This window comes from Carassius auratus, chromosome 18 (genome assembly GCF_003368295.1).
Source record: "Carassius auratus strain Wakin chromosome 18, ASM336829v1, whole genome shotgun sequence".
NCBI classification, from domain to species: Eukaryota; Metazoa; Chordata; class Actinopteri; order Cypriniformes; family Cyprinidae; genus Carassius; species Carassius auratus.
This window is the reverse complement of record NC_039260.1, coordinates 9,406,430-9,433,618: the sequence shown is the minus strand read 5'-3', so window position 1 is coordinate 9,433,618 and position 27,189 is coordinate 9,406,430. Positions and strand designations below refer to the sequence as shown.

Below are 27,189 nucleotides of genomic sequence, written 5' to 3'. Positions count from 1 at the left end.
TATTTTTGAGAAGACAGCGTGTTGTTGTTTTAATAGTCATTTTCAAACATGCATACATTTGTTTCATTTTTACAAATTACAGAAATACCCATAATGACCTATATTTCTATATAATTTTCAGCTTAATCATTCATTTGTTCTTTAATATTATTAAATAAATTAAATCACTCTAAATAATTATTGATGCAACTAAATGTAGGCTAATGCATTGTTCATAGCTATAATAATAATAATACATCGTTTTATAATAAATTGTGACAAAAAAAGAAAAACATATATACATATTTTATATACATATATACATATTTTGCATATACATTATTATTTTTCTCATATTAATTTCGTTACACTGCTTCATGCATGCATTGCAGATTTCTGAAAATACCTTTTTAATAACCAAGGTGCAATATTTGACAAACAGTTTTTCAGTTTCTTTCTCAAAGCCCTTCTCGTAAGACAATATATAAACGGATTTAAGCAACTATTAGTATGAGCTAAACAAATAGTCACGGGGAATACATAAGTATGGACAATATAATACGCCTCATCCCAGTGAATCACGTTCAACTTTACCAAAACACCCCAAAATGTAATTGCGTGGTTCGGCATCCAGCAAAGAAAGAAGGAAAGAACCACAATTGTGATAGATTTGGTGACATGAATCCTGCGCTTTGAATGACTGCTATTCAGATTTCGCTTTCTCACAAATCTCAGAAGCAGCAAATAGGACACGGAAAGGATCAACATGGGCAAAACAAAAGCAACCAGGATTTTTTGCAAATGATAAAAGGCAAGCCAATAATGTCCGGCGGGAAACTTCAGCAAGCAGAGCTTCTCTCCAGCCACGTCGGTCACAGTGGAGAAAACTGACGTTGGCACGGTGGCGACGGTTGCAAACACCCACAAAAATGCGCAAACCGATTTGACAGAGAAGGATGTTTGGGGACGGACCCTGTTCTTGGTGGCTGAAGCCACGGAGCAGTATCGAGTGATGCTCATAGCAGTGAGGAAGAAGACGCTGGCGTACATATTCATCACAGTGACAGACAGTATGATCTTGCACATGGCGTCTCCAAACGGCCAGCTGAAATCCAGAGCGGTATCCACCGCCCAAAACGGCAACGTCAGGACGAACTGGAGGTCTGTGACGGCTAAATTAATGATGAACACATTAATGGTGGTCCTCTGTCTGCAGTGTTTCACTCTCATGATGAAAAGGACGAGCGAATTCCCAACTAAGCCTATTGCGCACACGAGAATGTACACCACTGAGATCAGGATTCTTAGGACCGGGCTCCTGTCCGCGGTCACGTCTATGTCCTCCAGATTTCCAAATGTGACATGACCCTGGGGGGTTCGGTTAAACACCCTGCTGCTGCTGTTAAACGGGTCACTCATGGTTAAGCATCCAGTAGCGCGGTCCAGCTGCGCTCAGCCAGCTTTCAGCTGTTGAAGTGGTTTTCTCAGCGGTTTGCCCATCAGCCGTGCGCTTCTACTAATATATACATAGATACACGTGTTGCGGTATTACCCGCCCTTGCAGGGCAAAGATTGGTTGGAGAATTTTGACGTATGTCAGGTGGTGGGAATTTTGGGGGTTTAAATCCTTGGGAATGTGGGAGGCAGGGGATAAGTACTTTTTATATACATAAGTGGTCTGACTGTATCTGCGTTCCAAAACATTCACTGATCTCAAAAATTATATTACAAGTTTGGGCACGAATTTCTCGTGGTGGTAAAGAGATGCCCGCGAACAGTGACGGCATTAGCGTTGTAACCATGGCAACCATAAGCTTCTCGAGCACATTTACACATTCACGTAATTCGATGATTCACGAAAACGTCGACACTACATATATTACACAAAAACTGTTCAAAAAGCTACTCGGATGAACCTCAACATAAAGTACTCTTATATAGAAATAAAAGAATATCACAGAAAAATACGATATTGGTAAAAAAAAAAAAAAACCTAACGCAATGCACTACAAAATTCAAATTACATGTAAAACATCTGCCCTATTTTTAAGGATTTTTTAGAGCAGGGTTTCTCAACTCTGGCCCTCGAAGTTCACTTTCCTGCAGTTTAGTTCCAGCTCTAATCAAACACACCTGAACAAGCTCATCAAGGTCTTCAGGAGCACTAGAGTTTGACCAAGGTTGAAGCTAAACTCTGCAGCATGAAAGTGAACCTCGAGGGCCAGAGTTGAGAACCGCAGCTTTAGAGTGTGTTTATCTTTAGTTATAAAGTTGAATTGAAAATAAATAAAAAAACTATGATTTAACCTTGTATGACTTTGACAATATTCCCATATTCATTTGAATATAGTTTTGAAATCTGCAGCTAGTCCATAAATGTTTCATAAAACATCAAATATATTTCTATATATTTAATAAAGAAATATATAAATATTAATTTGATTATTATTAATAATTCTAAAATATTATATTAATATTACATAAATACATAATATATTACTATAGCATAAAAAGTGTTTGTGCTTTCTATAGTTGTACCATTTTGTGCATTTATTTGTGATGAAAAATTTTCATAATTAATAAAGCTGCAAGCAACAATTAATGAGCCAAGCAGTGCATAAGCAAGCAAGGCAGCAAGCATCAGACCAACTGTAGCAATGAGTTATTGAAGCCATTTTAAGATGATTTTAGTCAAAGTGGCTGAAAAATCATAAAAACCACCACTAGTAATGTGATTTAAAGGCTTACCACTTTTGACCAATTGACTGTTACAAATTGATGTGGTGTGCTCTGTGTGAAGTGTAAATGGCACACACAAAGTTTGGTGTCACTGTGCCAGAGCTTTGCAGAGATACAGCCTCAGACGTAGTCTGGCATAATGCCTCCAATTTGTAGCAATGCTATACAAAAACGATTTTGTCTATCAACATGAAATCCATAACTTTTTGTCTGAATACGATCTGACTCAATTTCAGTGAAAATCAGACAAATGGTCTAGGAGGAGTTAAAAAAAGCAGGTATTGAACATGTATCTGAATGGAGGACATGAAGGTCAGCTGACTATGATATAATTGGTATCTAATGTTGTCGTCATAAGATGTTTTGAGACCAGTTTCATTACAATAGGCAAATGCAATCAAAAGTTATTAGAATTTTGGGAAATGTCATTATTAACCGTAAATGAATGGTTTATCACTTTTAACTAATAAGTGCCACTGTAACCAAATTGATGTGGTGTCAGGGCCACTGCTGGCCAAATGGGTGCCCTAAGCAGAATTTTAATGTTGTGCCCTGTCTTTCAAATATTATGAAAAAAAAAACACCTACTACAGTGGGGAAAATATTTATTTGATCTCCTGCTGATTTTGTAAGTTTGCCCACTTGCTAAAAAGTGAAGGGTCTGTAATTTGTTACGGTAGGCATATTTTAATGGATAGAGACAGAATACCAACCAAAAATTCCAGAAAAAAAAAAACATTATATAACGGTTAGAGATTGATTTGCATTTCAGTGAGTGAAATTAGTATTTGATCCTCAAGCAAAACCTGACTTAGTACTTGGTGCAGAAACCCATGTTGGCAAGCACATAGTTAAGACGTTTTTTGTAGTTGGTCACCAGGTTTGCACACGTCTCAGGAGGGATTTTGATCCACTGCTCTTTACAGATCCTCTCTAAATCCTTAAGTTTTCTTGGCTGTCGTTTGGCAACTCGAAGTTCCAGCTCCTTATAGGATTGAGGTCTGGAGACTGGCGAGGTCACTCCATGACCTTAATGTGCTTCTTCTTGAGCCACTCCTTTGTTGACTTTGAGGTATGTTCCTGGGTCATTGTCATGCTGGACGACCCATCCATGTCCCATCTTCGGTGTTCTGACTGAGGGAAGGTGGTTCTCATCCTAGATTTGACAGTATATGGCCCTGTCCATTTGCCTCTCAATGCGGTGAAGTTGTTAGCAGAAAAACAGCTCCAAAGCTTAATGTTTCCACCTCCATCCTTGACTGTAGGGATGTTCAAGGCATGTTCTTGGTGTCATAGTTAGCATTTCTCTCCCTCTCTCCCATCTGACCAAAGCACTTTCTCCCAAGCCTTCTCTGAATCATTATATGTTCTTTGGCAAACTTTAAATGGGCCTGTACATGTGCCTTCTTGAGCAGGAGTCCCTTGCGGGCACTGCAGGATTTCAGTCCATTGCGACGTAGTGTGTTACCAATGTTTTGCTTGGTGACTGTAGTCCCAACTGCCTTAAGATCATTAACAAGCTCCTCCCGTGTAGTTCTGGGCTGATCCCTCAACTTTCTCATGATCATCCTTACACCACGAGGCGAGATCTTGCACAGAGCTCCAGACCGAGGCAGATTGATGGTTGTTTTGTATTTCTTCCATTTCTGAATAATTGTGCCAACAGTTGTCTCCTTCTCACCAAGCTTCTTGCTAATGTTCTTTTAGCCCATTCAAGCCTTGTGCAAATCTAACATCTCTGACATCCTTTGACAGCTCTTTGGTCTTGCCCATGGTGGTGAGAAAGGATTGGAATGACAGATACAGATTGTGTGGACAGATGTCACCTAATGAGCTGACATTCGGAGAAACTTCTTAAAGTGACAGGACTAATCTGTGTTCCACATGGGCACATAACCAATCTGTGGAAGCCAGAATTATTCAAAAGGAGAGAATAAAGTCATAGTCAAAGTCGGGACGATCATGTCAAAACACCCATGGCACAAGCCTTACCATCGATGCCCCTGAAGCTGTGGCTTGCTAATAGTCTTTCACACGTAAGTGGCCAACAAGGCGTCGTATTTGCACTTAGTGTAAATAGACACTCCGAAAATCAACACTGATGTACGTCATCTGCTGGAGCATTCCAAATTAAAAAATTAAAAAAGGCGCACACTGCTTTTTCTGGAGGCAAAGTCATCAATGAACTCATCATATGATAATTAAAACATGAATTAATCAACAGCCAAAAAAGCTTCACAGGATTATGAACATATTTAAAGCGCCTTGAAACACGCAGCATTATTCTAATTGGTGACGTAGTTTCAACTGCAACAGGAAGAGAGGGCAGGACCTCTAGCAGCCCTGCTCCCTTTTTAAAATAGCCAATGTTGATTTGTTTATATCTGCTCGGAGCTTGGTAAAGCCTAACCCTTTTGACAGCCACAGTCTAATAGATCACCCTCTAGATTCAATGTCAAAGTCTTAGTAAAAAAACAATAGTGGTCATAATCATGCTACAGCTGTGTAGTTTTTAGTAGTTACGTTTTTAATACATGCTGACTTGTGCATATGCGGCTTTCCCGAGCGCAACGGCTTTGGCCCGAACAGATGTAAACAAAGATTTACATAAGCAATTTTGCATCATTCTAGCAAATTCGTTGATGCGTTACACAAAACTGTTTTGAATATCAACACAAAATCCTTATCTTTTTTCCAGCATGATCTGAAGATGATCTGAGTCAATTTTGGTGAAAATTGGATCAACGGTCTAGGAGGAGTTTGAAAAAATAGGTTTTCAAAAAATGGTGGACAGGAAGTTTGGCTGACTATGGCAAAATTGGTATCTTTGTTCTCGGCATGACCCAAAGAATATATTAAGACCTCATTATATTAGTCTAATTTATTCAAACATTTTTATCCAAACCATTCAGATCATATTTTGCACGTTTGCACAGCTTGTCAGTGAACCGAACTGGCTCTGTCTAGTAAATGCTGCTCCATGTGAAACCACGCACGTGATGGAGATTTACTTACAAGATGCGCATTAAATATCACATGCAATTTATTGTGCAGCCCTATTCAGAAATTATTAGCAAAAATAGCCATTTTTCATCTCATAACCACTAGGTGGCACTGCACTGAAACAGTGCAGATAGCCTCAGGTCATGGTTATTATTACACACCAAGTTTGGTCTCAATATGCTAAACTCTTTTTTGGAGATATAGTCTAAAATCCATTTTTGCATGCTCTTTGTTGAATTCATGCATGTTTTTTTAAGAACTGTTTGACAGATCAACTTCAATTCCATAACTTTTTGCCAGCATGATCTGAAGATGATCTGAGCCAAATTTGGTGAAATTCAGACAAACCATCTAGGATGGGTTTAAAAAAGGATTTTTTTTCGAACTATTAAAAAATAGTATGAGCCAAGGATTCAGAAGAAATGCTTTTTTTTCTACGACCTTATGGTTCAAAAGTTATTAGCATAAATGTGTGAAAGTTTGCACAACTGGTGGTCCTAAAGAGTTTGAGTTAGAGACACCAAATTTGCTCATAGTGGGTAATAATGAGACTGTACTGTACTGTAATAATGAGATCAGTGTGCCAAATTTCATAACTTTCCTGCCATAGACTCAAGTAAAAGGAGGCAGTGGCGATGAACTTTGGTGCTTGGCCCCAAAATATTAAATAAATCAAGAGCATCTACTGATTTAAATAATACCATCGTGAAAAGTGAGTACCCAAGTGAAAAGTCATTTTATTAAATTTTATCCTTTTATTTTAACAATGTTTAATTTCTATGGTAGTGATTTAGCACCTGCAATGTATTTCTAATAGTTTAAAATTATATTTAATAACGCACCCAATGCACACCTGAGAACTAACCTTTTTTTCCTATTAGAGTTGATTTCATTACACCCAGAAAAAAGCATAAAAAGTAACCTTCTTTCTGCAACCAGAGGTCAAACAAAGAAGACCAAAATACAGATAAGACAGAAATAGAAAAGATTTTAATGTATTTGTTTTATTACAGCTAAACCGCTCTCTACATAAACAAGTAACATTCATTAAGAAACAATGTATCCCAATTCAAATAATAAATAATTAATATAATATTTTGTACAAACTGGTATTGGTTTCCTGTACATAATGATTTCTCTCATAGCGTACCATACAGTAAGAGAAGAACTTAAGGCAGAGAGTTCATACTTGCCAGTTACTGGTACAGCTATAACAGACTGACTGTCTAGTGGTATACTTCAAGGATGTAGCGGATCAGTGGGCACATGAAATGTATGATTTCAGTGCAATGTTGAAGGGGCAATTTGTGTAGAATGATGGCGGTCTCAATTTTGTGTGCTATCAGGTAACTCAGTGCAAAGGTAAAAATACATAAATTAAACAAGCATGGGTTGATCAATCCAATTGTTAATTTGCAACACTGGAGACAAAAATCACTTATTTAGAAAGGTTAGTGGAATCTTTTGTGTACTGGCTGTCATCAAGAGAATAAAAGTGTGCTAATGTTCATCCAGGCCTAACATTAGCTGTTCCACATCCTTTTTTTTTAATGCATGAGAATCAATGACAAACTGCGGTCACGTTACAATGCAGCCAGAGGATATGCACACACGCAGCTATCCTGTTTATCCTGTTTAATTTCAACCAAAGTTGAATGTGACACAGCAAGTATGATTGTGGAATTAGTGCCTCAGATGTCTCATATAGTACAAATATGAGAGAAAGAGAGACACAGACACATAATTAGCTACTTGTACAATGCAAAGCAAGTGTTAAGAGCTCTTAAAATAAATGCATGAAAGTAATGCGTGATCAAACAAATAGTAAAAATATAATATATAGATTAAATAAATATTACATTTTAAACAGACGAAAAAAGACAGCACAGATTATGTTGCAATAAGGTCACCTTCCAAGCACGCTTTGAAAATCTATAAATTGTAGCCCACCTAAAGCCCAAACCACACAGACCTCGAGAAAATGACATTTTATACACTGCGTTCTCGACATTTAAAATGGAACAACGACATTCACTGGAGGAGACACCAAATGGAAATGGCAAGTGCGTTTAGCCATTTTTACACAAAGCTGTTAACTGGTGTTCGATAGCTGGAATATTGGGACCAAATTTGGATCGTAAGGTCTGCTGGCGAGGGATATTACACTTCTGTAAGGTTCCCGTTTTGAGGAAATGATTAATCTGCACTACGGCTAATGCAACATCGTTCTGTCATATCTGCAACAAACTAAATGAGGTATGCTATAGCGTCTGATACCCTCAGCGCTGATTTGCGAACCACACCTCATCTTTTGAGGTTTAGTTCAGACAAACATCATCAAAAAAAAAAGTACAAGAGTTTACCTCAGGTACTAACCAGCAAATCTGGGCACTGAAACCAAACTTCACTTCTTACATACTTAATGTGGTGATGGATGAGAAAGAATGTGCAACTGGAATAAGACGTGACCTCTGTCCACTCTTCAAGCATGTCATGACTAGATTCTGTATTGGCATAAGGGAATGCTTCTGTACAGCATACATCCTACATAACTTAAGCAATAATAAATTACCTGCACAGGATAATGGCATTAAATAACTTGATGTTCCCCCTCGCTGATCAAACAATGGCTGAGGGAAAGAGTCTTCGAAATTAAAATGATAACGATGACTGCCATTCTATTACTTTGACTGAAATAATTATTTGAAGTGAAATAAAATAGCAAAAAAGTATAAAAGGTACAGAATAATAGAATCAAGGAACAACACACACAGAGCAGTGAAAAACATCTTCAGTATCCATGGAGAAAATACCAACTGAAGTCACTCACTGAGTAGGCAGCGTCCTATTGTTTATATACAAAAGTAAAACTGAAAATAGATTTTTCTTCTCTGTACACAGTAATTTTATTCTTCTCTTTACAAAAGTCTTTGTTCTCTTTTTTTCCTTCTTCCCACCTTCCATCCTATTCACATCTAAATCTGATCACGAGTGCACAAAACTCCTTCTGTGTCCTCCTGTTGTTTGTGATAAAGGCTTGTCTTTTTGCGGGACCCCCGGCAGGGTCAGTCCAGTGAAATAACGTCGGGGATGGAGCCGTATATTACGGATGCGGCAGTGTCGGAGCGCGAGCGGGACACACTGCTGTGTGGGTGGCTGTCTCTCAGACTGCTGGAGGACACCAGACTGCTGCTGCTTCCGCTGCTGCTGCCCCCGCTGCCATTGGCTGGCACTAGAGAGCTGCTCGCCGCTGTCCCCGACTGCTCCAGGAAGAGCTGAGAAGAACCGTACGGCATGAAGCGGTTCAGCAGCAGCTCGTGGTCTTCTGATGCTGATGCAGAGGCAGAGGCTGCGGCGGCAGCGGCCATGACCATGTTATAATGCTGCAGAGAAGTAGAGATGAACAGCTTAAGGCTATGCTGATGTTTAATTAAAAATGTTAGATATTGGCCCTAGTGCATCTAATCCATCCAGACCAGATTTAGTTAAACATAGACGTTTGTTTGAGCACAACGCTGCCCTCTAGCTGCTGTGTCAGAGAGTGGACCTACCTGGTGATTGTCCCCTTGCAAAAATGAGAAGAAATTCAGATCTGTAGAGCAAGAAAAGAAGTTGTTTGGCATGAATTTGCTTAATATTTTTATTAAATATTTTTAATTGCAACAAATCCTAGACTGAATATACAAAGATTAAATATTTAAATTATACAAAGCAAATAATGGATTACAATCAGTGATGACTACACTATCCTTCAAAAGTTTGGGGTTAGTCTTTTTTTTTTTTTTTTTTTTTTAAGAAATACACCCCTTTATTTAGCAAGAATTCATTAAATTTCTCAAACGTGGAAGTTAAGCCTTTCAAAAAGATTTCCATTTCAAATACATGCTGTTCTTCTGAACTTTCCATTAAAAGAATCCTAAAAAAAAAAGGGTTTCATAGGTTTCATAGTAATATTTTGCAGCAAAACTGTTTTCAACACAGACAATAAGAAATGTTTCTTGAGCACCGAATCAGCCAATTAAAATGATTTCTGCCATCACAGAAATATATTCCATCTAAAAGTATGTTAAAATAGTAATACTATTTCAAAATACAGTTTTTACTGTTTTTGTGATTTTAAAAAGCAGCCTTGGAAGCATGAAAGAAATGTCAAATTCTTTCAAAATGTTACAAACCCATTCAAAACGCAAGCACATGAGCACGAACTCTACATAAAATATTCTATTATTGAAATGACGACAGTACCTGAGAGGTCATTGGGTGTGTGGTAATAGTGACGGTAGTCCTGGAGGAGAGGAGGAGGGGGAGGGATGTAGTTTGTCTCCATTGCTGGCATGCTGGGAGCTCGGGCCAGTGGAGACGTCTGATGATGCAGATTTAACACTCTGCAGCAAAATATAACAATTAGGAAAACTAGTCAGTTATTAAAATCATATAAAATTATTTAAGTAACAAATACAATGGCGCAAAATATCATCAAAACAGTTTTAAAACCACACTTGAAAGTGAATTTATTCCACAAAATATAAATCGACTGGCATTTATAATAAACCATTCACAAATATACCTTTTAAAGCATCTTTCAACAACTTTTTTTGGTTTAAATGTTAAGACAATAGATATACTGTTCAAAATAAAGGGAAAGTAAATTCTCACCCTTTGTTGACAGGCGGGGAGGTTGGTGATAGAGATGGACAGGCTCTTTTAGGTGGAGGCTCGTCATTATCTTCCTCGTCGGAGGAGCTGTCCAGCGTCAGGTCAATCACCTCCACTTTCTTACTGCTACTGCTGCTGCTGTGGGACGAACTGTTTCTGTGGTCTGACATTACTGACCTACAAGAGTCTTCAAAAGAGAAGCATAAAAAACTGATTCACTATGAACTTACTAGTTTTAAAACTGTACCATGCAAATTAGGGGTGTAACGATAAATGTATTCATATTGAACGTTCGGTACTAGGCTTTCGATTCATTGCACTGCGAAAGGCACAGCGAGAACCTCCTCTTGCTGGGTTGCATCGAAAGACGATGATCTTGGATCGACGACAGCCAGAGATTTGTCAAAAACATCAACTGTTGGCAATATTAAAATATTTGCCACTTCCAATTAACGTAGGCCTGTAACATTCTTATTTTTTATTAGGCCTATTATGCAGTTACTTTTATTATTAAATAAAAATTACAATTAAATTGCCCCGCAATAATTACCATATAAATGATGTGCTGCGAGGATAACAAAAGATTAGGCTATTTACTCCTCAATTAAAATGTGAAGAAAAAAGCAAGTATTTTAAAACAGGTATATTATACAATCAATTACAGGCCTACAATTAAAAGATTAACACCAACCGTCAAAACTCATCAATAAAAATCAATGAAATAAAAAGCTTTTATTTTAAGCACCGACTTTCAAAAACAACCTGTTTAACACAAAATATGTTTCCTCTCATTTTTTACCACCATGTAATATAAGAAATATTAAGGGAATAAATGGAAATAGTTAGCTATATAGCGTTATCAGCACATGTGGAAGTAGATCTCTGAGAGAATATGCGGCATCAATTGCTGAAAGCTCTTTCATTACTCCATCAGTCTGTTTTTACTTTCTCTATAGTGAATTACCTGAGATTAAGCACTCACTGGCATAACTCTATGTGTGTGTGTGTGTGTGTGTGTGTGTGTGTGTGTTATATATATCCATTGGCTCTCATTCATCGTTTAAAACAGAAATATTTCCAACATTGTAACGTAACCAATATACCCTGTAACGAGCCGGACTGTGACTCCACAGTCGTATCGAACCGAACCACAAATTTTGTGAACCATTACACCCCATTCAAATTTTTTTACTGAAACACAGGACTGAAACACAACTGTCTATTGTCTCCATAACTCCTAAGAAGTATAACAGTCTTTGTTGTAATACCTTCAATGCCATTTGACGAGGCTGACACTTCCTGTACCACCTTCTTGGATCTCATAGGAGCCCAACTACCATCTTCTTTAAACTGGATCTCATCACAGTCCACACAACTGCTCAGGATCTCCATGAACAACCTATTCAGAAACAAACATACTTTAAAAAAAAAAAACACCTTTCCCAAGACTTCCCAATTTACAGGCATAAAGTAACATTCAAAAGTTGTTGTTTTTAAGAAAATAATACTTTTTTCCAGTAAGGATGCATTAAATTTTGAACTGAAATTTTAACTAAGTGTAAAGTAAGAAAAAAAAAAAAAAAAGAAAAAAAAAAAAAAAAAGATTTGAAGTGATTGCAGATTTAAGGTGGCCCACAATCACAGGTATAAACGGTGAGAGCAGCACTGACCCGTCAATAATAAGGTGCTCATATGGGGCTTTCTTGTCGCACACCGGACACACCCAGGTGGGTTTCTTCTCATTCATGAGGATGTAGAGCGTAGCATCAAAGCACTGCAGGTGTGAACAGGTGAGCGCTCGACAGGGAATCGTCAGCCGCATCTTCCCGAGCTGTTCAATTACACACAGATGGACACGTCAGCATACCTCTTATGGCCACATACTGCTCTCAAATTTTATAACTGAATGATGAATATATAATAGTATCCGCTTGTGGGTTTTTTCCACATCACTTAAAATGATTAAACTGACAAAGAACACATTATGGCAAGTCAGATAGTCATAAGGAGGGCTCAGTGGCCTTGGTGAAATTATTTTTCTGACAAAATGATTAATGCAACTGAATCGGAAGGAACATAAATAGGTTTTACAGAACACTTTGAAGAGAATAAAATCTTTATTCAGTGTTGAGGGTCAATTACACACCGGACAGAGCAAGGAGACTCGCAGGCTGGTGGTGGCAATCTCACTGTCAGGGTCGGCCGTGAGCTTTTCTTTGACTGAAGAGAAAGAACAAAACATTGAATCAGTCACATCACTTGATTCACAACACTGAATGAATATCTCCCATCAAATTCACACACTGCTAACAGGTAGCTCAAGTAAGCTCTATAACTTTACAGGATATTGGAAAAACATTTGATTTTGATAAGCACTATCGCTTAATTAAACAAAATAGTGAAAATGTTTCAAAATACTTGAAGTGGAAGACATTCAGCTATATAGAGGCTCAGTCCAACTGTGATAAGTCTAAAGTTAACTTACTGAGTGCTCTTGAGTGGTCTGGGTTTCTAATGCCTTTTGACCGTAGTCTCTGTAGCAAAACTGAGGAGGACTGCTGTCGGACCAGGTACACTGCCATGGAGTAACTCTGTATGGACAACACAGTTTTTAAAACACATTCTGAAGATGGTTTTCAATTTAAATCCAAAAGAAATTGATTTCAAATAGATTTATGGTTATTACCCTTCCGATTTCCGATGTCCATGACACAACAATGGTGTTGGGAACTGTTGTAGACAACCTAACCAGGGAGGTAATGTTGATGGGTCTGCTCGGCCGCTTTGGCTCCACTCCATTTTTGGTTGGGGGAAGATATCCCTGAGGACAACCACAAAAAGTCATTGAGTTTGGCACATAAAACAATAAGCTACAGATAAATGTTTGAATCTGAAATATGTTTTGTTATAATAGAAGTTGAGGAAAAAGACAGATGTTGAAAACCTTTAAAAGTCTAGTTTAAGTGCCAAACAAAAAATTGGAAAAAATGTTCATTTAATTACTCGTGAAACTGAGCAAAACGTAATGAGATATTTTCCTTACACCATAAATATGAGTATGTTGTTTATCATGGTTTCACACAATTTGTCTGTCATTCGCAGACGGACTGAAAGATTCCTGATGATTTGTGACCAAAAATAAAGCCAGACTCACAGGGAGGTTACAGGGTTTTCCATTCACTTTCACACAAAGGTTGGGTGGGAAATGATCTTCCTGAGGACAACTTGTCTCTGATAAGCAAAACCTGAAAAATATGTGTTGAGATTTCTTTAGGAATGTGTGGGAAAGAATTCCGAGACTCTCTCACTAACCCAAACAAAAGAAAGCTACGAAAATGGGGGCAAGTTAGCCTCAACACAGGAAATCAGAAAATAGACAACACATTCAAATACATTATTCAACCGCACAACACTTTAAATAGCAAAGAATTTGGTATTTTATATGGTAAACACTAAGTTTTACATTATCATAAGGTTTTGTGATAACAGTGAAACAATGGGGGAAAGCAAAAAGACTCTTTAAATAATTATTTTGCTGGATGTTTTCAATCCAGCTGAGCATTGAGGATTTTTTGTGGGAAACTGTTGTCTTCTCATACCTTAGCTGTACTTGCACGGTGAAGTCACATTTGGTCCCAGAGATGTCCCTGTCGAGACAAGAGGGTGGGAGTAAAGGAATGTGTGATGGAGCGTAGGAGAGAAAAGCATACCAGACATTCTACAGGATCGCTCGCTTGGGCACGTTTGATTAGCACTATTGTCTGCTATGAAAGATATATAAAAAGACAAGATAAACTGCTAAACAGCCGTTTTAAATTCAGCAGGTTTTCAGTTCTGGCCGAAATAGCTTTTTTAGTTCTAATTTATTACAAGCTCAAAATTAGTTGGGGTATTTCAAGCACTTGAACCACATTACCTCGTCTATGTAATTTAATACACCCCCCACCCCACACACACACACTTACATTGAACTGCTGATCTGTTGAACTTGCTGAGGCGTTAATGCAAACGCAAAACATGTTTCCTGAAACCTCTGACTGTTGTCTGAGGCTGTAAAACAAAAAGAGAGGAGACGATTGTAAAAGATGGTGAACCAATCGCTCGATTGATAAAATGACAGTGATGAGAGTTGAAGAACTCTGTGAAGGAAAGGTCAGCCAAGCTAGGGAGTCATTTTCATTGCTACAATCATATTACACTGATACAAATAATAAGGAATTCAAAGTGTTTACCATTTAAAATGTCACTGTCTAATGAAAAGCATTTCAGTTCAGGGAGCTTACCAACTAGTCATTTATGTAGCAATTTTGAAAATATGTACTGCATACCAATGACATTTAGAGATCTGTGTGCTGCCGACTTTGTAGCAAATGTATGGAGAGGGTCTTTTCTGTTTCTTACAGTCCTAAATAAATGCTTAAGTCTGGTGTGTTTACTGTAAAGGAAACTGTTAGGGAGGACCAGTTTCCTTGTAATGTAAATCGTTTCTGCTGGTCCACATACTTTTGGTTATATAACATATATTTGCATTTTTCTTGACAGCACCCTTGAAAGTAATTATAGTCAAACCAAAAACAAAGCATCATCTCAGTTACAGAAACAAGGTTTCTGGTCCTTTTCTGTGGAACTACATTAAATGCTTGTGCAGTTTAGTTCAAAGCCAAACTCTGAAACATGGCTAAAAATAACTTGGGGCTACATAACCCAATCTCCTTAAATGAAGCACGGGTTTCAGGAGCGAGAGAGAGTGAGAGAGATAAGAGGAAGCTCTTTCCGCACCTCGTTTTGCGCTCCGCTCCACACCACACACACAGGTGGCTGAACTCAATGAAAGAGACTGAAATGAGAGGTGCGTTTTCTGCACACTGACCACTTGAGTAGTCATGTGAAAGAGGAAAATCTATTCCACTTAAAGTGGAGAGAGTTTAACAGTGAGAAGCTGGCAGATGGTTAATCTGTACTCGTGAGGAAGGAGAGGACGTGAGCCAATTCTCTGGTGCGCAAAAGATCCATCAACACTGGTTGCTCTCTCAGCTCAAACACAACTCAGATTTCACCAATCATTTTCATCACATTGACCTAGAAAGAATGTTCAGTCCGAGTGGCTTCAACTCAATATGGGAGAAGGACCATTGTGTTTCCTGAAAGCAATTTGAGGTTACAGGGTTCTTTGCCTTGCATAGCGAAAAGCACTCAATATATGGCAATCTCCACATAAATTGAACTCTATAAGAGTGCTTGTAAGAAAATTAAACTTGAAATAAGGTAACCTGCTTCCTCACTCCAAAATGAGGTAAGCATTGGTTAAGAACCTAGATTTGATTCAAACTGCACTCACTGCAATTCATTTTTGATGCCGTTTGGCATAACTGTCTGAATACATATATTCTGAGTATTTACTTTGGCATTCATTTTCTTTTAAAGAATAAAAAACAGGCATGCACTTAAAAAAACCTGCTGACAAGATAACTATCAAAACAAAAAGGCATTAACAGAGACTCCGTGCTTAATGACACATCCTCTTCAATGATATTGGCCTTTTATTCTTAGCAGGAGCTGGACAACTAAATATAGCACAGGTGGCCCTTGTCCAATCTGATAAGCCATAAATCACTTGAAGAGCACCTTTATGTTTGTATATGTGGGGGAGGGGAAGTCTTCATAAGAGGCCTAGATTGCCTTTAAAGAATGTACAAAAATATAGTTTTTACAAAAATGACTAGTAGGTGGGCTGTCCTAATCAGGGCTTGAAAATGAAAAAAATCTATCAAATCGGTTCACTCATAGCTGATTTCAACGTTTCCATTCCTGCGTTCATCTGCATTATTATTGTTTCAAAACTGGTGTGCCTAGAAAAAATACAGGTTAATAATGTTATTTTTTCTTTGCCTATAATAATAAAAATAATATAGCTGCAAGCAGCAATTACAGGGCCAAGCACTACAGAAGCAAGCATCAGACCAAGTGCAGAAATTAGTAATTAAAGCCATTTTAGGATGATCTTAGTCAAAACGGCTGAAAAACCATAAATACAACCTCTAGTAACATGATTTGTTGGCATATCACGTTTGAAAAAAGGTTAACAAATCGATGTGGTATGTTCTGTCCTTTGGAGTTGAGAATGGCACACACAAAGTTTGGTGTCAATATGCCAAAGCATTGCAGATACAGCGTCAGGTGTCATTTTGGCATCATGCCTTAAATTCGTTGCTGTAGTATTGTGAAAAACGGTTTTGTTTATCAATACAAAATCCATATCTTTTTGTCAGCATAGTCTGAAGATGATAAGATTCGATTTTGGTGAAAATCGGACCAACAGCCTTGGATGAGTCTGTAAAAGTAGGTTTTAAAAGAAAATCTAAATGGTGGACAAAGTTTGGCTGACTATGGCAACATTGGTATCACTGTTCTCAGCATGACACAAGGGATCTTTTAATACCAGTCTCATTACAATAGGCACAATTCAGAGAAAGCTATTAGCATTTATTTGAAATTTCATTACAACTTTTGACGACAAAGTGGCACTGTCTCAAAACTTTGAGGCAATTTCAGGTCATGGTCTCTATGGTACATACAAACATTCATAATGGTACACCAATGCATTCATAAAATATGGCATTTTATATCATAATCATCTATTGTAGTCAATGGCAATTTCATGTTTTGTTCAATTATAGCGCCACAAAGAGGCACAATCCCACCAAATTTTTTTATGTGTCAGAGTGTGTATATACATACGTGGGTCCAATTTGGTGAACTTTCTATTTTTGTTTTGGTGTTACAGATTTTAATATACAAGAGGAGAAAAAAAAAAAAAGAATGATGGTTGACTTTGCCACTAACTATCACATTTTTGGCAATTGGGCATTAGTGTATAATGGGCACGCTTTGTTTCCGAATTTACTATGGTGGTTTTGTGTCATTCAGAGTAACGTTTTTTAGGATATTGGCAAATGTTTTTTAAAAGCCAAAATGCAATGTTGCACAAACCATAAGGCAAAACCTGGAATGCTTGCAATTGCTGGACTCGGCAAGGATTCAGGAGTCTGCAAAGGTGAGTCCCATGAAAATAAGTTTATCACACCCAAAGTTATAATCAAGTGAGTATTAGATTTTACCACTAAGTGGCGCTGCCTCGAAACTTCTCAGGCTCCTTCAGTGCATTGTGCTGATGATCCATACCAAGTTTCGTAATGATACAGCAATGCGTTCGTAAAATGTAGCAATTTACTACAAAATTCTAAATGGCCAATGCCCAAAATGACTGACATGGGAAAACTAGGTATCATTCGACTTGTCATGTGCACCTTGTGATTTTTGGCTAAGCAATTCAGAAGTTATAAGTAAAAATATGCAGTGGTACAGTGCCAAAACATTGCAGGCAGTCTCAGGTCATGCTTGTTATAACACACAAATTTAGTCTCAATACACCAAACCGTTGAGGAGATACATCCTCAGGTCCATTTTTGCATGCTTTTCGTCGAATTAATTCGCGTGTTATTTGAGAACGGTTTAACTAATCAACTTGAATTCCATAACTTTTTGCCAGCATGGTCTGAATGTGATCTGAGCCACTTTTGGATTAGAATCAGACAAACGGTTTAGGACGAGATCGAAAAAGTAGGTTTTTGGAACAATTAAAAATAGTGGGAAAATAAAAATAAAAAATCGATTCAGAAATATCAGTATAATACTGCAATTCGTAATTAATGTTGGTATGTCGTGCAGCCCTAAACTGAACTGTGTGAGTGTGTGTCATTGAAACACAAATTCAGCTGCAACCCTGCGACCCACCCTGTCCCACTCTGTGACCCATAAGTGGGTTGCGACCCACAGTCTGAAAACCCCTTCTCTATGACTTCAGAAAGTCGGAAAATCCCTGGTAACTTTTATTGCAACTCCTGTACAGAAACACTGCAATACAGAGTGGAACAAAACTGCTAATGTTCATTCAGGACAAAGATAATGCTTCAAAAGAGATGACATTAGAGACAAAATTTCTTGGAAATGGCTTTACCAAGATGTATACTCTCTGAAAAGCTGCATTTCTAAATTCATTACCGTAGAAACACTATTCAACCTTAATAATCAAACAGTCAGCTGTTAGATATCATTCCTATTACTCACCTAAACTGGTGGGCTTGATAAGCTCATCAAGTACATCGTAGAATGGCAGCCTTTGGAGCTTGACGTCTGGATGGACTGGGTGAAGGGTGGAGGTGAGATGGGGCAGGCCCAGCTCATGCTTCGGCCCAAGCAGTGCGACAGGTAGTAGAGACGGTGAGCCATGCCCATCAAATCCCAGCTGTGTCAGGCTGGCAGGCAGGCCTGCGGGAGCCCCTCTAGTAGTGGAGTGTATGCCAGGGAGGGAGAGGTCTGTCGGGGACACCATCTTTGTGGGGAAGCGGCGGCGGTAGAGCTCCTTGATCTTCATCTGCACGGCAGGGCTACAGCCGGCTTTCAACAAATGTAGAGCTTTGGTCAAGAGTTCGTGCTTCCTTCCATGTTTGTTGCGGCCAGCATAACCCAAAAGAACCTGAAGCTCTGAGACACGGAGGCTCATCACCATTTGCTGTTGTAAAAAAATTATAGAACAAACAGGAGTTAAATTATACAAATATATGTATATATTATTTTTTTATATGTTACTTCGATTTACACAAGCTCCAGTCTGGATCCAGAACACCTGAGAAGAGATGATGCTGACCTCTCAGAGGACCCCAGATGATACTAACCCTGAATCAACAACAGAACTAACAAATATTGCTACAAGTGTGATTGCATCATATAATAATTGCTGTTAATAGTTCATCATCTGGCTGACTACGTCTTGTATTAATTTTTCAGAAAAATCCTGTCATACGTGCACAAACTGACAGTCACCACTTATAAGCTACTACTAAATATTGTAGAAATGTAATTTTCTGTAAAGATCCTTTGTAACGATTTGTATTGTAAAAAGCGCTATACAAAAAAACTTGAATTGAATACTGACTAATAACTTCCACATGTTATACCTACTGAAAGATAGACATATGAAAGACGAAATCTTGTAATGGTTTCATTTCTATGTAATCATTAAATCATCCTAACTCGTGGTATTTTTAATGATGGTGATTTATTATGAAGTTATCCAGTCTGTTCAATAGGACCTATAATTTATATGACGTATACACAATGTAGACAATGTAGCCAAAATTAGCAACAAGTAGAGATGCATCGATAGATCAGCCAGGGATCGGAATCAGACCATTTTCCTCATGATCAGCCTGGATCAGTGATGGAGATTTATTTAGCTTTTCATATATCCAAGTGGGCTGGGGATAATTCATGGGTTGGGTAATAAAATGCACTCTGATTATATGCGGGTGTGTAGAAGGTGGATAAAATAAATAACAAATGATGCAAATATTAACAAAACATTTTTTTTCATGAGGCAGATGATATCTTTTGTGTATGTGTATGTTTGTTCGTTCGCCTGATTGAGAAGTTGCAGTGACAGAAACAGTGACATTCCAGATAAATGCTATTGAGCAGGCTAATATGGCCAGAGAAGATATTTTGTTTTATAAATAAACGCTCATTTAAAAGCAGCCCACGGTCAGCTTATGTTACCGTTATCCCTTACGACTCACACAAGGTTTTGTTCCATTCTCCATGCTGTGCCAACTCACAAAAGACTATTTTAAGCCAAGAAACATGGAGAGCTGCTTCAGAAACATGCCGCGGGTGCAGTATAAACACAAGAATTGACTAGAGCGTCTGCGATCAGCTCCGGTTCAAGTGGAGACGTAACGCACCACAGACGTGTGCAGTGAGACGCAGATCAGCTCTAACGTCACTGAAACTGCTTTTAAAAATGAACCATCCATTCATCATATCATCATGCAAAACATACATGACAAAATGCTAATTTTTAATTGTTTCTCGAACTGTCATAGCATTTTCACACTGGCAATGACATGACTGGGGCTCAAAATCATTTATGGCACGCATCATGTACATGGTCAGGCGTTGACGTCATCAAATTGCAATCGGTTCATGAGATACCCAAAATAGTGTGTACCAATCGAGTCAAAAACATACATTGTTTTTAAAAAAATTTTTTTTTTTTTTTTACTTCTATATAGTGGTGTATTTTTAATAGATTTTGTGACTACTGACAGATAGATATCTCCAAGGTGAAATCACAGAGTCATCATTTCTACTCAAACATTAGTCAACCTAACTCTTGGTAACTAGTTTCTAGGTGCCTCATTTTCAATGATGGTGATTTAATATGAGGTTATCCAGTCAGTTCATAGGACCTATGATTTATACGCTTTATACACAATGTAGACCGACTAGCACTAAATTAGCTTCAGCTAGTGTTCATTATAAACCAAAAGTCATTCATAGTCATACTGGCCAAAAGGCAAGTCAGTGATGATACAATAAGTTCATTTTGCCAAATGCAAAACAAGTCAGGTTTTTGTAGGATTTTTAGGTAGTAAGTTAACATTTGCATTGTGTTGTTGTTGTTTTTTGCAATGCAGACCTGTAATTGTGACAGCCCTCATGTACGGCGTCTGACCACATATGTAAACATTAGCACCTACATGTGTGGGATCAAAACCACTTCTCATGTGCAGACTTTACCTCCCCTGTCGTTCTTGGATATTCTGAGAATATAAAGGGCTGTGTTGATGTTACCGGCATTTGGATTCTATTAAAATCTATGGACAAGTAGAGAGGTGAAGAGGGTGCAATAGTGGGGGAAGGGAAGATCAAGCCTTAGTCTGGGCCAGTTAGCTTTCATAACAAAAGCAGTGGAGCACAGCTCCAGGGAAAACAAGAGAACCGCAGAGGCTCATATTTCTCCACTTCAGAGAGACCAGAGTCCCCTCCCCAGTTTACTGCCAAGTGCCAATTGGACTGTTTACACAAATACTCACACTTTATTAATTTCCTCCCACCCACCCACCTCCTAACACAAATAAACAAATGATGAGACTCTTGCTCTCGTCCTACTGTAGTTAGGAAAGGCCCCCTAGTATAAACCTAGAAGAGATCAAGAAGCTTGGTATAGCCAGAATGGTTTCAGAACGTTTTTCTTTCATGCTTCTAAAAGCAAATGAATATCCCACAACCTGTCTGAAAGTCTGGACTCTAGGTCAACAGTTGAAGCCCCTAGACAACAGTGAGCTAGCTGAGAGATCAGGAAGAAAGGACCAAACACTCTTAAGTAAATGGTTTATTAGGATGAGCTCATTCTCTTCATTAGAGCCCAATAATCCTGAAGACAAAGGAATAGGAAGTGGACCCTGAGCTGTGCAAAAACCTTCCTGAAGATTAAGCACTCAGGCATCTTCATGAGATTCTAAGGAATCCTAAACCTTATGGTTTTTCACAGCTACATGTTAAGTCCACCTTCACAAGTTTGAGGTCGGTAGGATTTTTCAAATGTTTTTTTAAAAGAAGGGGGAAAAAGCCTCTTTTTAGTATTGTGTGAAATATTATGACAATTTAAAATAACTGTTTTCTGTTATATATACAGTACAGACCAAAAGTTTGGACACACCTTCTCATTCAAAGAGTTTTCTTTGTGTTCATGGCTATGAAAATTGTAGATTCACACTGAAGGCATCAAAACTATGAATTAACACAACTGAAAATATGTAATATTCTAGGTTCTTCAAAGTAGCCACCTTTTGCTTTGATTACTGCTTTGCACACTCTTGGCTTTCTCTTGATGAGCTTCAAGAGGTAGTCACCTGAAATGTTCTTCCAACAGTCTTTAAGGAGTTCCCCGAGAGATGCTTAGCACTTGTTGGCCCTTTTGCCTTCAGTCTGCGGTCCAGCTCACCCCTAAACCATCTCGATTGGGTTCAGATCCGGTGACTGTGGAGGCCAGGTCATCTGGCGCAGCACCCCATCACTCTCCTTCTTGGTCAAATAAATTAAATTTAAAATTAAATAAATAAAAAAATTAAATTTAAATTAAATTTATGCATTTAGCAGACACTTTTATCCAAAGCGACTTACAGTACATTCCACACCCCCAACCTTGCGCTAGCTTGCTTGCTAACGCAACGCTCTACCAGTTGAGCTACAGGAACACTAATAATAACAACAAATAGCCCTTGATGCCTTCAGTGTGACTCTACAATTTTCATAGTTATGAAAGTAAAGAAAACTCTTTGAATGAGAAGGTGTGTCCAAACTTTTGGTCTGTACTATATATATATATATATATTTTTTTTTTTTTTTTTTTTTGAAAACGGCAAAGCTGTATTTTCAGCATCATTCTTTCAGAAATCATTCCAAAATGCTGATTTGGAGCTTAAGAAACATTTTTATGATTAATGTTAAAACAGTTTTCCTGGACTGGCTAATACTTTTGTGAAAATTGTGACATACTTTCCATGATTCTTTGAATAATAATAAAAAAAAAAGAGCAAGTGTTACTTGAAAAACTTTTGTAAATATCTGTATTGTCACTTTTGATCAAGTTAATACGTACTTTCTGAATAAAAAGCTAAAAAATAAAATAAAAACCTTACTAACCCCAAATTTCTGAAATGTGATACAGATCAATGATACAGATACCCTATGGGAAATTGGCTCTTGGGTCTGTAAACACACGTCTAAATATACCTCTACTAAGCAGCAGGATGCTGAAGACAAGGTTTCTATAAAAGCTAAGTCCATTCAGGCAGTGGGGGCCTAATGGTTAGAATCAGACATGTAGTTCGAAGGATGCCGTTTCAAGTCTAAGGTCTGGCAGGAATTGTCGTTGGGGAAAGTGAATAACCAGAACTCTCTTCCACCTTCAATACCACGACCTGGTTGTGTGTTCATGGTGTGTGTGTTCACTAAGGTACTGTGTGTGTGCACTTGGGTGGGTTAAATACAGAGCACATATTCTGAGCATGGGTCACCATACTTTGCCACACGTCACTTCACTTTCACTTAATCAACTAAGCAGCTAAAAAACAAGTACCACAGATCATGAAAAAAAAATCTTCTAAAAAGCCACAGTGAGAGATTATAAATATATAAAGAAAAAGACACCTTGCAAAACATATTCGAACAAAGTCAGTCCTGGAGAGCCAGAAGCTGCTTTGAAACTATCAATATTGTATAAAATGCTATAAAAGGTGACTAGACCTATATAAATGTACATGACTTTAGATTTTATTATATTTCCAAGCTAAGAAATGAAAGTTAGCTGTTATTTCATGGGTTTACATGGCCGAGGGAACCCTGCAGGTTGCTATACTTTAATTCATGATCCACTGTTTAACAGCCATTGCAATCATTTGAACACAAACATTTTCTTAGAAAACTGAAACATTCTTTGAAGTTCTATTTTTAGGGGGCATTTTTGTTGTTGTGCGTTTTCTGTTTCCACAAAATCTGTGGGATCAGGAAAGGTCCAGGAATCAAACTCAAGCTGTCCGAAGCTCTGCTGCACTACAAACTTTATAGACATTTGAGAAGAAGAAAAACAAACAAACAGAAATTTAATCTAGAAAGCTTTTGCACCCATTCATTATGAAGAGTGAGTGACTAGCACAGACTTCAGAATTTCTCTTTTGTGCACCATAAGAGAGAAACCGCTTACAGGTTTAGAACAACATGAGGGTAAATAAATGATGATAGAATATCTTTTTAGGCTCTCAGATAATTCCAGCACTACTTCCAAAAACATCAAAGCAATACAATAGCAGGCTCTGTTCTATGGTCTGATTAAGAATTAAGAACAGTCTAAAGCAGTGGTCTTAAACTCAATTCCTGGAGGGCCACAGCTCTGCAAAGTTTAGCTGAAACCAGCTCCAAATCACACCTGCTTGGAAGTTTCTAGTAATCCTGAAGACCTTGATTAGCTGGATCAGGTGTGTTTGATTAGGGTTGGAGCAAAACTGTGCAGAGCTGTGGCCCTCCAGGAATTGAGTTTGAGACCAATGGTCTAAATAGTACACTACTTCTCAGAAAATGTGTATTTAATTAAACAACTGCCTGAATTAACAGTAAGGTTACTGATTTAGTTTCAATAAGTGTGGTTATCAGAAGCCTTGATTCAGTTATGATAAAGACATAACCATAGGAGGCACTTCTCTGAAAGGATGTAATTTTGGTACCTGCATGAAGCAGGCTTCCTTCCTGCATAACCCACAAATGCACTGATGCACAATAACAATAAAATAAATCAAACTATAAGAGAATTCATGCTTAAAAATCACCAGTTTCATTAAGCACCAGGAAGTGGTTTAAACTATGAGATTTTTGTTTTAAATAATACATGAAACATTATGATACAGGTTTGCAATGCAACTGCAAAAGCTAGTATTAAAATCACAATAACACACTAACTAGAAGTACTACAACAGGTGTACATTTGATTATCATCTTAAGATAAGATTTTATTAGAAGAGTTATTTCCGACAGTGGTGGGTCAAAAGGTTCTGTCATTGAACATAAAACAAAAACAAATAAAAAAAATCCTGATTCTGGAGTCAAAAGGTGAAAATAAATTATCTGAGAATGTCAATATTTCATCACTTAACACTTTCATATAAATTTAACTGAAATTAAAATTTATAGACAACTATTACTCCAACTAAATCTGTGGCTCACTGTTTGTGTCATTGTTTGAAAAGAGAACAGGAAATGCCTCCTATAATGTCAAATCCAAAACGCACGGCTCAAAACAAAACAAACAAACAAACAAACAAAAAAAGTTATTTGGATTATCAGCAGTAAAGGTCATTTTGTTCTCTGCAAAATATATGTTTTATTACTGCCAACAAGAGTATCATGGTAAAATGTGTCATTGCCAAACAAAGCTACTAATTTTATGAAAAAGAAAAATCTACTATATAAGGGGGCATGGTATGGTGCCTCGTCTTCTCTTTTTGGAAAATACTGTTGTCAAATGGTCTGATCTATAACTCTTTCAAATTAACTAACATGTACTTTTGACAGTATACTGTCTAAGTGACAGAATCAAAGCCAGTAGAGGTCAACATGTTTCTCTCCTTAAGAAATAACACTATAGCAAGCTGACCAAATGAATTTAATATAACTACGAATCCACATCATGATTATAACAAGAAAATGTAAGTGGGAAAATCAAGCACAATCAAATCACATCAAAATAAGCAACAACGACAAAAGACATTAAAATGTACACACACACACACACACACACATACATATATATATTTTTTTTGTCTCAATGCAGGACTTCCTACGAAATCACAGTGAAACTAAAAGAAACAGGCCATTGTCGATAGTGCATCAAAATCTGGTGCTGTATAAACAGGGACAGTATTTTTGGATGTCACATACTCAATTCAAAGGTTCAAACGTGTCTATGATGTCCAAAATTCACTCTTGGTTGTCAGATATTTAGGTCATGAGTCTGAGCATTGGTCTGCTCTTCTAAATGCATCAGGTTAACTGAAGTCCTAACTGCCAAAGTAACGTTACCGAATCTCCAGGCTGTTAGCAGCCTACGCACCACCCACATGCTGCTTCACACTTACGACCGATTCCTCTGACGCCCCATGGACCATTTAATCCCTTCATTTAAACGTTAAAACAACAATTAGCAATATAAATATCCTAATTCAGATGGAAGACAGCTATTTTAACTCGAGCAGACAGACAGTTGTGCGGGTTAGCTGGCAGCTAGCTGGATCCATCACAACAATAACACTGTTCCTTTAACCGGCCTCAGAACTGCTCAAAGAGCGCGTTTAAATTAAATACGGAACGGCGCCTCGTTCAAAAGTAAATCACAGGAAAGGGTCGGACGAAAAACATTGCCGAACATGTCTTGGATAAAGGCTGTATTGAAAGTAATTTGTGGGTTATACTTTACCTTCAATTCCGCACTCTCCGCCATCTTGTTTCTCTGGCGCAAGCGTGATCGCGCTCATCGTTGTCTTGGCACGTGACCAGGACGCGTGCGGGTTCAAATGTGCAGGAATCAATAGTATGTTCCTGCACAACCGGAGGCTGCAGATTCAGGACCGCAGATCTGGGCCGCAGTTCTAGGACCCTAGTTTTTCCTGACAGCGCCACCTACCGTACTGGCCAATATAGCGATGGCTGCAGTTTCAGGAACGCAGTTGCTAGTATCCTGTTGGTTTAGTTTGCAGTCACGTTACTTTGTATATAGCATCAATATATTAATCTCAGTAGCATTTGTTTTTAAATGTGATTTTTGATTCAAAATGCAGCAGAGTTTAATTACTAAGTGTGCTTTGAGTCACAATTTTAAATTTAAACATGAATTTACACAAAATATAAATGAAATGTCAATTTTGTAAAATTGATGTATATCAATGTTAAAACAATTGTAAAAAATGAAGAACCTTAAAAGTCTTGAATTGTCTCTTGAAAAGTCTCTTGAATTATACAGTATATTGATTCACTTCCTTAAGGTGAATTAGCTCATTATCAGGTAAGTTAAAGCTGGAATCAGCGTATCGAGTCACTAAATTACTGCCAATATTTTAAAAGTTGTTGAGAGGCAAGACAAAACACAAGAATGATTCAAGAACGTTTATTTATATACATACATACATATATATATATATATATATATATATATATATATATATATATATATATATATATAATATATATTATAGTTCAGACCAAAAGTTTGGACACACCTTCTCATTCAAAGAGTTTTCTTTATTTTCATGACTATGAAAATTGTCGAGTCACACTGAAGGCATCAAGGGCTATTTGAGCAAGAAGGAGAGTGATGGGGTGCTGCACCAGATGACCTGACCTCCACAGTCACCGGACCTGAAC

The 27,189-nt window shown here is 37.8% G+C and overlaps 2 protein-coding genes across 2 annotated transcripts; both read right to left on the bottom strand.

Annotated features, from left to right (window-relative positions):
- Positions 1–341: 341 nt before the first annotated feature.
- Positions 342–1,458, bottom strand: rxfp3.3a3 (relaxin family peptide receptor 3.3a3). Its single transcript, XM_026288198.1, has one exon. The coding sequence runs from the start codon at positions 1,396–1,398 to the stop codon at positions 355–357; it is 1,044 nt and encodes a 347-aa protein (XP_026143983.1). The 5' UTR covers positions 1,399–1,458; the 3' UTR covers positions 342–354.
- A 5,244-nt stretch (positions 1,459–6,702) lies between these two features.
- pias1b (protein inhibitor of activated STAT, 1b) lies at positions 6,703–26,269 on the bottom strand. Its single transcript, XM_026287482.1, has 14 exons — positions 26,246–26,269; positions 18,505–18,949; positions 14,343–14,427; positions 13,977–14,024; positions 13,532–13,622; positions 13,064–13,198; positions 12,863–12,968; positions 12,524–12,597; positions 12,048–12,208; positions 11,646–11,776; positions 10,378–10,564; positions 9,967–10,106; positions 9,273–9,313; positions 6,703–9,104 (listed from the first exon to the last, which is right to left on the bottom strand). The coding sequence occupies exons 1-14, from the start codon at positions 26,267–26,269 to the stop codon at positions 8,787–8,789; spliced, it is 1,986 nt and encodes a 661-aa protein (XP_026143267.1). The 3' UTR covers positions 6,703–8,786.
- Positions 26,270–27,189: the final 920 nt, after the last annotated feature.

Excerpts from the sequence above, each read along its gene's own strand:
- rxfp3.3a3 (XM_026288198.1), bottom strand. The coding sequence starts at position 1,398 with ATGAGTGACCCGTTTAACAGCAGCAGCAGGGTGTTTAACCGAACCCCC.
- pias1b (XM_026287482.1), bottom strand. The coding sequence starts at position 26,269 with ATGGCGGAGAGTGCGGAATTGAAG. Across the intron at positions 14,428-18,504 it reads TATCAAGCCCACCAGTTTAG|CCTCAGACAACAGTCAGAGG; the intron begins GTGAGTAATAGG and ends TTTGTTTTACAG. Across the intron at positions 14,025-14,342 it reads CAACAGATCAGCAGTTCAAT|GGACATCTCTGGGACCAAAT; the intron begins GTAAGTGTGTGT and ends TTGTCTCGACAG.